The following is a 14,401-nucleotide window of genomic DNA, read 5'->3' as shown; positions in this document are numbered from 1 at the left end:
TTGTGCATCAGGCAACGTTTATTTTACATGTTTTTCCTGTTTCTGACATCTACTTCTCCTTATCTGTGCTTTGAATACTCAAATAGAATACCTATTACCGTATGTGTATTACAACTATGGTATTACATGTGTATTACATGAATACAATTGTTCAGGCTAAATTGGTGAAAATTGAAGTCTGCATTCAGTTGTACACTGGATGGTCTTGGCTACAGTGGAGTAAGAATACTATGGCTCAGGTTCATTATATGTGCAATAAGGCATATTTAATGCTTCAATACTATAGCATTATTATTATAAAGGAGAGCATTTTACAAGATAAATCCTTAACTCAGGAACTGAAGGGTTAAATGCATAACGTAATCTGTAAGGAGTTCGCACATGCTCAGTGTGTTCCCTCTACGCAGCGGTAATGCAAGGGGTTGAGAAGATCTGAGACCGATGAAAACAGCTGTACTTGAAGACCCATAATGCATTTCGGCTGGCATTCTGTTCTGATTTTCAGGCTTTGCAGTACATCCACGATGGCTGCGCGAAAACACTACGCGATCATTTAATATGCACCCAACTGACAAAGCAGAGGAAAAGGGTACCACGGGACCAGTCTCAAAATGACCACCGGCTTCAGCTCGAATTCATGTCGATTCGCAGATTATTTTGTTATCTGCGGACTTGACACTGAAAGCGGGCTTGAACCAGATGAACTATCCGGTAAGTGTCGGGAACGGGCTGGTGAACCAATAAGAATAATTCTGCATGGTATATAATGTATTTCCTAGTTTATGTTTCTTTTATATATATTTTATAGTACAATATTATATTCATGTTTAGAACAATAAAAACATGACAGTTTATTTATAATGAGGTTGAAAACTGGTAATACTGTGTACATCAATAAGTAGGACGGCACACCAGTGTTGTTCATACAAGTTACTATAGTCTACTTTTCCATTTTATGTTATAACGTTACGTTTAGTCGTTTAAAATGGATTATTCCAATAAATGTCGTTATCTTGAAATGCTCGAGAACTGTAGGCCGTCGATGTTCCATAGCCCAGCTGTAATTAAAGACATCGAAAAACTGTTCATGGATTAATCTCCTCCTGAGTATAGCCAGCACTCATTGAGTGGTCAAAAGCAGGACAGACAGACATTTACATACGTAGATCACTGACCTTGATTGGGTGTTTCAGACCTCACCAGAATAAGACATGTTTCTATTTCTACAATTTGTATATAACAGGGATGTTTCCCCCATCAGTAGTACCGTTGATATTACCATACTGTCAATGGTAATTACACATGTATAAACAAGCATATATATATATATATATATATATATATATATATATACAAGCAGGTTAGGCCAAAAATAGCTACATCCAAGAAGCACATATGATTTCTTAGTTGTTTATCACATCTGAACGATTTGATTGATTCTCCACTGCCTTCTTACACACTTACCCTCAGTGATAGAATTCAATTAATTGATCAATGCATGGCAGAAAGCAGAGTGCAGAAAACAGAGTGAAACTGTGGGTATCAAGGACCATAAGGTTCTCCCTGGGGGGGGCAGAACGCTGAATATGATAGGATGATGTCATTATTAGACTGAGAGGGCCTGCTGTTTCTTCGGAGTGGCATGCGTCTCTGGGGGAGATGAAGATGGTATGATACATAAAGCAGTTGTGTGTGTGGGGGGGGAGAAAGTGAACTCTTCCTGAGCTCAGGGTGGTGGGTTAGTTGTGTATGAGTTTGAAAAGAAGTGAAACTGGTGTGGGTGTACCTGAAGATGCTGATCTTGGTTTTCTTGTCAACAACAATCATGTTTAGGGAAGGAACTTGTAGAATCTAGGACATTGTTTTCAAAGGACAAGTCAGGCTACATTATTTTTTTTGGTAGCCTAAGGTCTAAGGATATGTAAGTATGTGCATTTCCCTAAACTCAACTGTTACTTTACATTCAAGCCCTAAAGTTTTCTTCTGTAAACATCACCTCCTGTTTATGAATATGTACAAATCAGAACAATAATTTATTATACTGCTGAGACATTTTTGTTAGTCTCGCAGGTAGGTGGTCTCAATCATGAGTCAGCACAATTTTATTTTGTGTGTGTGTGTGTGTCTCATGAGATGTCATTAGTTGCTCTCTACCTCTGTGACTTGTTTCTGGAGGCTCTCTGGAAAGAACAAACCCTTGTATAGTTCAACAAACACAATGAGCATGCATCCTGTGCCTTGACTGTACAGTTTCCCCTCATAAAGTATCCTAATTTTACAATAATGAGGTATAATGTAGGCAAAGAGAAGACCGTGAACTGCAGTAATAAAAAACATACACAACTCACTGGTTTGTGAGTGGCACCACCCTAGCATGTCTCTCAATTCACTAAACATAGGCCTAAGGTTCTACTTATCATCAAGGGCCATTTTTTTTTAGGAGGGATGGACACATCTTTAGATAACACACGCACAAGATCTCTCTTATGCAAAATTATTAACAGTATTTGCATTAGTTTTTATTTATTTTAAGTTTGTCGCAAAGACACGTCTCCTTCCTCTCAGTGTAAAAGTGGAAGTAGAATCTTTTACAGGAATCAGTCAAAGATGTGTTCACTTCTCTGTTGTTTATCTTGAGAGAATTATGCTATTCAGATTCTTATCATGATTGTCTCCTCTCCTCGAGTACCTGCCTCTCTGAGATAGAGACCAGCTGGTGAAAGTAAAAGGTCACTGAGGTGTTCAGCAGGAGATTGCATGTCATTCAGTAATTTGTCAATCTAGGAAGAGTGAATTAGAAAAATAATGGTGGTCCTCTGACCAGAGACTAGACTGTATAAGACTAGAGGTTATCATGTAGGTTCCGTACTTGGCCTTCATGTTTTCTCCTGTAGTGACTCACTCAGACAATGGAAAGCCTTTTTGGGGGCTAAGGGTGCTGTTGGCTGAGTTGATATGGGATGAGGAATTTGTCCTCTTTGCCATTCCATGCATAGTTCCAGGGCCATGAGTGCACTGCTGAGACTTGTACCACGGTTTGGTGTAATGGTACGATTGGCTCTTATTAGACATGCTTGTTACAGACAGTTTCCTGAGTCTGTCAGCCACATCTAAGGAATTAAAGCTGTTGGCCTGTCAGATATCTCAAGCTGTGTGTTTTTATATGTTTTGAATGATATGCTTCCAGGATTCCTTCTCTTGTAAGATTGGATCAGCGAATAGGAAGTGACTGCATGCCTGGCGGGGATTTTGAATAGTGAAGACTGCCTAGGGCCAGACCCTAATGTAACCTTCCTCATTGTGGTCAAGGATCAACGGGGTAGGTTATAATGGTTGGGAGCATCTTGTCTAATCAGAGAGGATTACAATACATCACATTTTCCCTTCTGCTTTTTTAGCTAGATCTTACTAGCTGACAAAAAAAAAACGCTATTACAATGTTACTGCAATGTCGTAGCAAGCAGACAATACACTAGCAATGTTGTGAGTGTACAACTCTCTATGGGGTGTTGCCACGTCACTGAGACATTGTAGGAATGTCTGTGAAAAGTTCATCCATGTGAGTATATTTGTGAATCTCCTCCAGCTGTACACACATGGCTGTTAGCGTTGGCCTTCCTAAAGCTCTGATGTGGTGAGGTGTCGTGATTGACTAGTGAGTAGATAAGCAGGGTTATGGTGTCTAAGCTTCCTACAGCCTGGCCTCTGTTCTGCTGCTCACCGACTGACTTCAGAGACTGGCTCGTGACAGAGAGTGTGGACACATACACTACTGCCCCTCTGAAAGCTTTACAGTTTATTTCAGGATCAATTGCTCACCACAAATTGTGATTTTCAACCATCCCCCTGGGCCTTAAGTCACTCCCCCCATCTCCCCTAACCTCTACTTCCCGTCTCCTCTCCCTACTAGTCCACTGTCATGGTCTGCAAACAAATATACCATTCTCACATTTCCACTGAAGATTTACCTTACTGTTTTACCAAAAAGGCTCAGACTTTTCTGTTTCCATCTATGCAAGCCACCCCCCGGGTCTTACTGGGCATAGCTCTTGCAGACCTTCTCTGACTTGGGGCCAAGCCTAGGGTACTTTTCATTTTAATTTACATAACAATGGCTACTGTGGCCTTTTAACATCTTCTCACAAGGCAACTGTCTTGATGATGCAGGGGTTGTTGGTTCTGCTCGTTACAAGTCTTAAGTGTCACACTCCTGATGGAAACACATAAGTCTCATTGGCCAAGCACCTCTCCCTATCTCTCTACAGTAGAGATCCATGGAGTATGTATCCTCTTAGGGAGTATGTATCCTCTTCGAGAAACAAGGCCTTTGGATAGTTACATGAATGCTTTCTCATGCAGCTATTTTGGTATCTCTTGATAACGCCCTCCACCACAACTATACTCTGTGGAGATACTGCCAGCAGTACGGTTCCTGCTGTGTGCAGGCTATGTGTTCTCGGTATGAACTTCCTGCTGCCCCTCTTGTTCTCAGGCTGCTGAGACCCAGTTAGCACTAGCAGAGCTGCTTCATATACGGTAGCAACGGTGAGTCGAGGAGCTCTTCTTCTCCCTGGCAGACTGAAGGACTCATGTGCACACAGTAAATAGACAGCCCAGCACAAGCTGCTCTCACTGACCAATCAGAGGAGATTATGGATGTCATGTGCTTAGTGGACTGAGCAAGCTTCGAGCTGCAGTCTCTATGCAATTAGTCTGTGCTGTGGTGAGTGTGTCGAATAAAGGTGTCCACATGCTTTCCAGCCGAAACACCTCGGAAGAGTTTGTGCATATATCATGACAACATTTTGTGACGTTTTTGTTCGTATTTGACACCCGTAAGTTTTTTTTTGTCTACACCCCTTCGTCTGTGATTGGTCAACAGTAGGGACTCTTCAATAAAGTCTTTGTTGTCATTCAATGAGAGATGACTTGTTTTCATGCAATTTTTTCATGGAGAAATACTGCACCAAACATCTTAGTTGGATGTAAAATGGTGCGGCTAACATGTCCTCGGCAACAACGTCAAAACTAATGACAGATTTCATTAGTTATTTTAGATTAATTCTGACTATTTTGACGAAGTGTAGACTTGCTACAGCTTCTCAAAAACTATTGCCGCTTTTTTCTTGTTTTTCAAGTGTTTTTTTATGGGAGTATGCGAGCACACTCGTTCAGTTCAGCTAGCCAAGTTTGGCTAGGCACTAGCCTAACTGAAGCATGCTGACACCTTAAGAAACATTAAGAATCACAATTAAGGTAGTGTGGTCCATGATGCAGGCTCAGTTATCACCCCTCAAAATCTGCTGGGATGTTTGTTGGAGAAAGAGGGGCTTGTCCATACGCTGATCTGGCAGTTTCACTGCAGGTGAGCAGAAGCCTTGTGAAACCCCACAATTCATGTCACTTGTGAACACAAGCTGATTTGTCAGTTTTACAGAGTGGTTTGAGTCACACTGGTCTTTCCATGGCTTGTGTTCTGACTCAAACGGTAAAGTCAGGCAGTCAGGATGGATGGGGCTTTCCAGATAGCCCTTTCTCTGATCACCAGCAATGATAGTGGATGCAGACGACACCATTCTGTATACTTCTGGCCCTTCCTTGGACACTGTGCTAACTAACCTCCAAACGAGCTTCAATGCCATACAACACTCCGTCTGTGGCCTCCAACTGCTCTTAAACGCTAGTAAAACCAAATGCATGCTTTTCAACCGTTCACTGCCCGCACCCGCCCTCCCGACTAGCCACACCACCCGGATGGTTCCGACCTAGAATATGTGGACAACTATAATACCTAGGTGTCTGGCTAGACTGTAAACTCTCCTTCCAGACTCATATTAAACATCTCCAATCCGAAATCAAATCTAGAATCGGCTTTCTATTTCGCAACAAAGCCTCCTTCACTCATGCCACCAAACTTACCCTAGTAAAACTGACTATCCTACCTAGAGATCGACCGATTATGATTTTTCAACGCCGATACTGATACCGATTATTGGCTGACCAAAAAAGCCGATGCCGATTAATCGGCCAATTTTTGTATTTGTAATAATGACAATTACAACAATACTGCATGAACACTTATTTTAACTTAATATAAAACATCAATAAAATCAATTTAGCCTCAAATAAATAATGAAACATGTTCAATTTGGTTTAAATAATGCAAAAACAAAGTGTTGGAGAAGAAAGTAATATGTGCCATGTACAAATGTGTGCCATGTAAAATATGTGCCATGTAAAAAAGCTAACGTTTAAGTTCCTTGCTCAGAACATGAGAACATATGAAAGTTGGTGTTTCCTTTTAACATGAGACTTCAATATTCCAAGGTAAGAGGTTTTAGGTTGTAGTTAATATAGTATTTATAGGACTATTTCTCTCCCATCGCTCCACAAAAGCCACGGCCCTTGCAGCGCAAGGGGAATAACTACTCCAAATCTAAAAGCGAGTGACGTTTGAAACAGTATTAGCGCACACCCAGCTAACTAGCTAGCCATTTCACATTGGTTACACCAGCCATTAGGCTGATAGGCTTGAAGTCATAAACAGCGCTGTGCTTGCGAAGAGCTGCTGGCAAAACGCACGAAAGTGCTGTTTGAATGAATGATTACGGGCCTGCTGCTGCTCAGTCAGACTGCTCTATCAAATCAGACTTAATTATAACATAATAACACACAGAAATACGAGCCTTTTGTCATTAATATCATCGAATTCGGAAACTATCATTTTGAAAACAAAACGTTTATTATTTCAGTGAAATACGGAACCGTTTGGTATTTTATCTAACTGGTGGCATCCCTAAGTCTAAATATTCTTGTTACATTGCACAACCTTCAATGTATGTCATAATTATGTAAAATTCTGGCAAATAAGTTCACAATGAGCCAGGCAGCCCAAACTGTTGCATATACTCTGACTCTGCGTGCAATGAACGCAAGAGAAATTACACAATTTCACCTGGTTAATATTGCCTGCTAAACTGGATTAGTAGTTATAACTAGTGATTATGATTGATTGTTTTTTATAAGATAAGTTTAATGCTAGCTAGCAATTTACCTTGGCTTCTACTACATTCGCGTAACATTCAGGCTACTCGTGGAGTGCAATGGTTAGAGCATTGGACTAGTTAACTGTGCGGTTGCAAGATTGGAACCCCTGAGCTGACAAGGTGAAAATATGTAATTCTGCCCCTGAACAAGGCAGTTAACCCACAGTTCCTAGGCAGTCATTGAAAATAAGAATGTGTTCTTAACTGACTTGCCTAGTTAAATAAAAGGTATACAATTTTAAAAATAAAATCGGAAATCGGTGCCCAAAAACACCGATTTCCAATTGTTATGAAAACTTGAAATCGGCCCTAATTAATAGGCCATTCCGATTAATCGGTCGACCTCTAATCCTGCCGATCCTCGACTTCGGCGATGTCATCTACAAAATAGCTTCCAACACTCTACTCAGCAAACTGGATGCAGTCTATCACAGTGCCATCCGTTTTGTTACCAAATCACCTTATACGACCCACCACTGCGACCTGTATGCTCTAGTCGGCTGGCCCTCGCTACATATTCATCGCCAGACCCACTGGCTCCAGGTCATCTATAAGTCTTTGCTAGGTAAAGCTCCGCCTTATCTCAGTTCACTGGTCACGATAACCACACCCACCCATAGCACACGTTCCAGCAGGTATATCTCACTGATCATCCCCAAAGCCGACACCTCATTTGGCCGCCTTTCCTTCCAGTTCTCTGCTGCCAGTGACTGGAACGAATTGCAAAAATCGCTGAAGTTGGAGACTTTTATTTCCCTCACCAACTTTAAACATCAACTATCTGAGCAGCAGCTGTACATAGTCCATCTGTAAATAGCCCACCCAATCTACCTACCTCATCCCCATACTGTTTTTATTTTATTTACTTTTCTGCTATTTTGCACACCAGTATCTCTACTTGCACATCATCATCTGCTCATTTATCACTCCAGTGTTAATCTGTTCAATTGTAATTATTAGCTCCTATGGCCTATTTATTGCCTACCTCCTCATGCCTTTTGCACACACTGTATATAGGCTTTCCTTTCTCTACTGTGCCATTGACTTGTTTGTGTAATTGGCTTGTTTATTGTTTACTCCATGTCTAACTCTGTGTTGTTGTCTGTGTCACACTGCTTTGCTTTATCTTGGCCAGGTCACAGTTGCAAATGAGAACTTGTTCTCAACTAGCCTACCTGGTTAAAAAAGGTGAAATACATTTAAAAAAATAGGAGGAGGTTTTAGTGGTGAATTGAACAGCTGTGCCTAACTGACAGCTGTCACTCATCCTGTCCTTCTCAGGCAGTTTTCTGTAGCGTTTATAGAGGCTACACTGTACAGTATGTTTGTATTGGCTCACAGAGCCCATATATCCGTACAGGAAGCCTCTTTCTCCAAGACACTGTCCCTTATTGGGTTACACCACCAGGACTTAAAACAGATGTGTCATTTAGAGGGTTATTTGTCTTAAGAACCGGAACTGGAGTCCGCCTGAAGATATAGGCCTAGGAATGTTCTGTATCAACACTGTACTGACTATATTCTCTTATAAGAGTTCAAGCCCCAATAATGAGCAGACATTGTGACTTGCCAAAGGACATCCATGTTAGAGGATAATTATTCGAGTCTCTCTAGGGGAGGTATAAAAAATGTCTTCCGATGTAGAAATTGAAAAATCTGTCAGTAAAAAAGCATATTTCACTTTCATAAGGGGGCTCTGACTGTCAACGTGTTGACGTTAGGAATATGGGGACTGAGGGTAGAAATGATAAGGCTGAGGTGAATGAGGATGAGCTGTCTGTCTCAGAATGCCTCTGTGCTGTGACCAGTGCATGATTAGCCCCTCCAGATCATGAGCTCTGACAGGGGAACAGAAACCCACTCTCTCCCTGTCCACTGCCTAAACATGGCCTGAAGCTTTCCTCTGTAGAGCACTGCATTTCCTTGTGTGTTCCCCACAAAGAGACAAGATAGTCATCTGCCCCCTCTCCCATTTTCTCTTTGATTTTTAATAGATTTTTGTGCACAAAGCCTCTTAAGATGGGACTGTTATTTATATATTTTTTCATGGAACTCCCTTTGTCCTCTTCTTTTCAATTCAATATGATGAAGTTATTAAGGTCCAAAGCTGTGTGATCTCCAGAAAATACTCTTTATATCCAATAAGACAGACTAGTAATTATTAAATGTGATCCGTTCCAAGGCAACATGGACAGAGGTCTCATAATTTTTTGCCATATCACGATCACAATGTAATTTTTGAAAAAACGATTTAACTAACCAGCTAATATCTCTCTCCCTTAGTATGCCATGCACATGCTATAATCTTTTCATGACACTGACTTTGCCATCAGGGGGCAGTTATATCACTGGCTGCAGCAGCCAAAACGTGGCAAACTTGATGACAAAACCTTCCTTTATGCGACAGTGTTGGGGTGCAGGGTGAGACTAGATTAGCATATGTATTAGGGGCCCTCCTGCCAGGCCGACGTGATTGGCTGGCTACAACTTAGACCTGCTGAGTACATGGGGACAGGCAGCTGACACAACCCACCCACACACACTCACTCTGAGTGCCCCCCCCCCCCCCCACTATTCAAATGCTAACATCCCTTGAGTTTCCCAATTCCCTCAGTGAATGACATCACTATAAAGCCCCCGCACATGCTCAGTGTGTGTCTGCACTCATATTCGCTGCCTGTTAATAATTCATAGGTGTTTTAAAGGAGCTCAAGTCCTAAGGAAGTTTCCTCGGGCATCTTACAGTGTCTAACTAAATAGTGTTTAAGCAAATCTGTAACCCTGTGGAATTGAATAATGACTGTTGAAGTGTGTTATACACATGGAAGTATAATTCAATAGGGGAAACAAGTGTGTGTGCCCTTAAAAAATCTAGCCCTCCGGTACTTGTTGGCCATTTCGGATGGCCAGGCTGGACCTCTCCTTTCTGTACTTTTATGTAATTCAAAATCACTTTTCGACTCGAGAAGTTGATACTGAGAAGAAGCCAAGCCATCCTTTATTGAGCAATACACATAATACTTCTCTATATTCTGAGATTATAAAAGGCAGATTTCTACACTGAACAAAAATATTAACGCAATATGTAAAATATTGGTCCCATATTTCATGAGCTGAAATAAAGGATCCCAGAAATGTTCCATACACACAAAAAGCTTATTTCTCTCAAATGTTGTGCACACATTTGTTTACATCCCTGTTAGTGAGCCTTTCTCATTTGCCAAGATAATCCATCCACCTGACCGGAGTGGCATATCAAGAAGCTGATTAAACAGCATGATCATTACACAGGTGCACCTTGTGCTGGGGGACAATAAATGGTCACTCTAAAATGTGTAGTTTTGTCACACAACACAATGCCACAGATGTCTACATTTTTGAAGGAGCGTGCAATTGGCATGCTGACTGCAGGAATGTCCACCAGAGCTGTTGCCAGAGAATTTAATGTTAATTTCTCTACCATAAGCTGCCTCCAACGTCATTTTAGAAAATTTGGCAGTACATCCAACTGGCTTCACAATCACAGACCATGTGTGGGCGAGCGGTTTGCTGATGTCAATGTTGTGAACAGAGTGTCCCGTGGTGGTGGGGTTATGGTATGGGCAGGCATAAGCTACGGACAACAAGCATTTTTTATCAATAGCAATTTGAATGCACAAAAATACCATGACGAGATCCTGAGGCCCATTGTGAGGCCTGTTTTTATTTAAGGTATCTGTGACCAACAGATGCATATCTGTATTCCCAGTCATGTGAATTTCATAGATTGGGGCCTAATGAATGTATTTCAATTGACTGATTTCCTCATATGAACTGTAACTCAGTACAATCTTGGAAATTGTTGCATGTTGGGTTTATATTTTTGTTCAGAATACAGTATATATACATTCACTATGGTGTGTGCACGGTCCAAACATGCCTTGAGACCTCTCTGCAGTTCCTGACTCTGGATGTCAAAGCTCAAGTCATACAGAACTGGAATAAATGCTTCACATAAGGAAACCTGCCTTTAAATCCCAGGCAGAGTTCATGACTGGAGAAAAGCTTGTAGAATAAGCTAACTCTGCCCTCTCAGCACCCTGAGGCTCTCTCTATCTCCTCTGCTCCACTCTGTGGAAACAGGAAGCCTTTCTTATGGAGAGGGTTAAGGCGGCTGCACGGCAGAGGAGCAGATAGCGTTTTTACGAAAGCGACGATGCAGACTGACTCCCTCATTACCTCTTAGCCTGTCTGTCCATTTGATCTTAGCTCTGCTTCAGCTCTGCTGCTGAGGAGGCAGTCTGCCATGAAGAAAGGCTCACGCTGCTTCTGTTGAAAGGTAATGGAGACAATTCATTTTCAACATTGGTCACAGCCAATGTGGCCAGGCCATGTTGAGTCACATGATCGGGATACTCCTCTGTTTGACAGGGAAAAGCAATGATTGGCTGCCACTGGGGCGCTGCTTCCTCAATAGACTATACTGGAAAGAGTTCAGTCTTTTCATAAAGTTAGAGAAAACATGCTTTCAGTCCTACTCATCCTTTGGAATTGTCTCCCTTTGCCATTAAGCAAGATTTTTATAGAGTGTGTGAGTTGGTTCAGTGAAAAAGAGCACATTACCCATGTCTCCTTTACGACAAGTCCTAGAAGGTCATCCTGTACATGTCACCCCTGGTTACAGTGTCCGTACAGTACATCTCTCTGTGGAAGCTACAAACCCTGAAAGCACTACCAGCAGCCAGACTGGAAATGCCAGACGAGAATGACAGTCTTTTCTGTTCACCCCTAGATAATGTTACGAAAAAGCCTAGCAAGACACAAGATAGTGTTTAGGGGCAGAGGATTCATTCACATTGCCACTAACTTTAACTGAATGCTACATTAATCTGTTCTTACACTGAACAAACATATGAACGCAACATGTAAAGTGTTGGTCCCATGTTTCATGAGCTGAAATAAAAGATCCCATACATTTCTCTCAAATGTTGTGCACAAATTTGTTTACATTCCTGTTAGTTAGCGTTTCTCCTTTACCTACATTATCCATCCACCTGACAGGTGTGGAATATCAAGAAGCTTATTAAACAGCATGATCATTACACAGGTGCACCTTTAGCCCGGGGACAATAAAAGGCCACTCTAAAATGAGCAGTTTTGTCACACAACACAATGCCACAGATATCTTAAGTTTTGAGGGAGTGTGCAATTGGCATGCTGATAGCAGGAATGTCCACCAGAGCTGTTGCCAGAGAATTAAATGTTAATTTCTCTACCATAACCCCCTTCCAACGTTGTTTTAGAGAATTTGGCAGTATGTCCAACCGGCCTCACAATTGCAGACGATGGCGTTGTGTGAGCGAGCGCTTTGCTAACGTCAACGTTATGAACAGAGGGCCCCATGGTGGCAGTGGGGTTATGGTATGGGCAGGCGTAAACTATGGACAAGGAACGCAATTGCATTTTATTGATGGCAATTTGAATGTACAGAGATACCATGACGAGATCCTGAGGCCTATTGTCCTGCCATTCATCTGCCTCCATCACATCATGTTTCAGCATGATCATGCACGGCCCCATGTCTCAAGGATCTGTACACAATTCCTGGAAGCTAAAAATGTCCCTGTTCTTCCATTGCCTGCATACTCACCAGACATGTCACCTATTGTGCATGCTTGGGATGCTCTGTATTGAGGTGTACCAAAGCGTGTTCCAGTTCCCGTCAATATCCAGCAACTTTGCACAGCCATTGTAGAGGAGTGAGACAACATTCCACAGGCCACAATCAACAGCCTGATCAACACTATGCGAAGGAGATGTGCTGCATGAGGCAAATGGTGGTCACACCAAATACTGACTGGTTTTCAGATCCAAGACCCTACCTTTTTTTTAAAGGTATCTGTGACCAACAGTCCCAGTATTCCCAGTCATGTAAAAATCCATAGATTATGGCCTCATTTATTTATTTAAATTGACTGATTTCCTTTTATGATCTGTAGCTCAGTAAAATCATAGAAATTGTTGCGTGTTGCATTCATATTTTTGTTCAGTATAATTTGTTTCTTCATCATTATGCTTAATATTTTTGGCATACTCTCCTCCCCCTAGTTGTGTGCATCGTTAGTGTCATTTTAACCTAATTTGCATATGACACACCCACACCATGTAACATGGACAACCATGACCCATGTTCCTATGTGTTATGTAGGCATACCACCCTGATGCTACATTGAGGTAGGGGAAAAAAAAAATAAAACAATAAAATAAAAGCTACTTTAGTGGTTCTTTAGTAGGTTGTGATGATGTAGGAATCACTCTTTACACTGAATTAATGCTTATTAATTTTGGCTGTGTCCAGTATTCCTATTACATGTTCCTGCAACTCTGTGGTCTACTGTATTGAGCAAGTCCCTCCTCAAACAAATTTTTGAGAGCTGTCCCCTTTTCCAGATGTGTGTCATTGTGGGTGTGAAATGGCTGCATTAATTATTGCAATGCTCTGGAGATGCTGTTCCAATTAACTGACAATGGAAGAATAAGGAGTAGAGGGCATAAAGATCTGTGCTTTCTCTTAAGGTCACAGTCAAAATGACGACCTCTTAGTTTTTGTGCAGTAGGTGTCCTGATGTAGGAAGCTCCATAGGCATTTTAAAAGAAATCAGAACAACAATTTGCATTATTCTGTATGAGATTCCTCCACTGATACAGTACATTGAGACAGCAGTCAGATGTGCTGTATGAAAAGAGGACCACTGGTTTTCACCACGATTGTCTTTGATATTTGTAAACAAATGGTTCTCTGCTGTCACAAAGGGGTCTCCTGCCCACAGCTGTGTGTCTCCAGGTGTTTAGCTACGCATCCCATTCTCACAGGAAAGCTTCTCTGCCGCCTGCTCCCTGTCTGTCTTACTAATCGCCTGACGTTATGCTGCTGGAGTCAACATGGAGTGAACCCATCCATCTCAGTCCACTTATTCATGGACAGTGACTGGTATAATATAGAGGATTTGAAATCCCCATCCATACAAGTGTCTTGGATAGATGGAGCAGTTACTCATTACCCGTCTTGTCCCCTTGGCGTAAAGAGTTACTGGTGGCTGTTAATCAACAGGGCTGATTTACTAAGCTCTGCTCCATATGTTAGAAGTATGCCCTTTCTTATTTCTCATTCAAGGAAGTGATTAAACCCCTAGATCCTCTACCCCTATCCCATTCATCTCTGCTCTGTTATGTTTTCTTATACAGCCACCATGTGGACAGATTGCGCTGTGAGACGAGGCTGCTGGCCTCCCTCATCTTTATGTAGTGTGACGTCTGATGTGGTGTAGTAATACCGCATAGGATAATCCATTGTCCCGAGAGGTGGGCATTCTCTG

The 14,401-nt window shown here is 41.8% G+C and overlaps 1 protein-coding gene across 5 annotated transcripts in view; it reads left to right on the top strand.

Moving 5' to 3' along the window:
* Positions 1–390: 390 nt before the first annotated feature.
* LOC139411577 (DENN domain-containing protein 5A-like) overlaps positions 391–14,401 on the top strand; it is a 73,324-nt gene continuing 59,313 nt past the window's right edge. For 2 of the 5 annotated variants that reach the window (XM_071158120.1, XM_071158122.1), the window contains exon 1: positions 487–711. In XM_071158120.1, coding sequence (XP_071014221.1) covers positions 612–711 — 100 coding nt within the window. In that variant the 5' untranslated portion in view covers positions 487–611. Of the gene's footprint in view, positions 712–14,401 lie in introns of all 5 variants that reach the window. The other 3 variants (XM_071158121.1, XR_011634611.1, XM_071158119.1) reach the window with 3 other exon arrangements.

The sequence above is a fragment of the Oncorhynchus clarkii genome, chromosome 6 (assembly GCF_045791955.1).
Source record: "Oncorhynchus clarkii lewisi isolate Uvic-CL-2024 chromosome 6, UVic_Ocla_1.0, whole genome shotgun sequence".
Lineage (NCBI taxonomy): Eukaryota > Metazoa > Chordata > Actinopteri > Salmoniformes > Salmonidae > Oncorhynchus > Oncorhynchus clarkii.
This window is presented reverse-complemented; position numbering and strand designations above follow the sequence as displayed.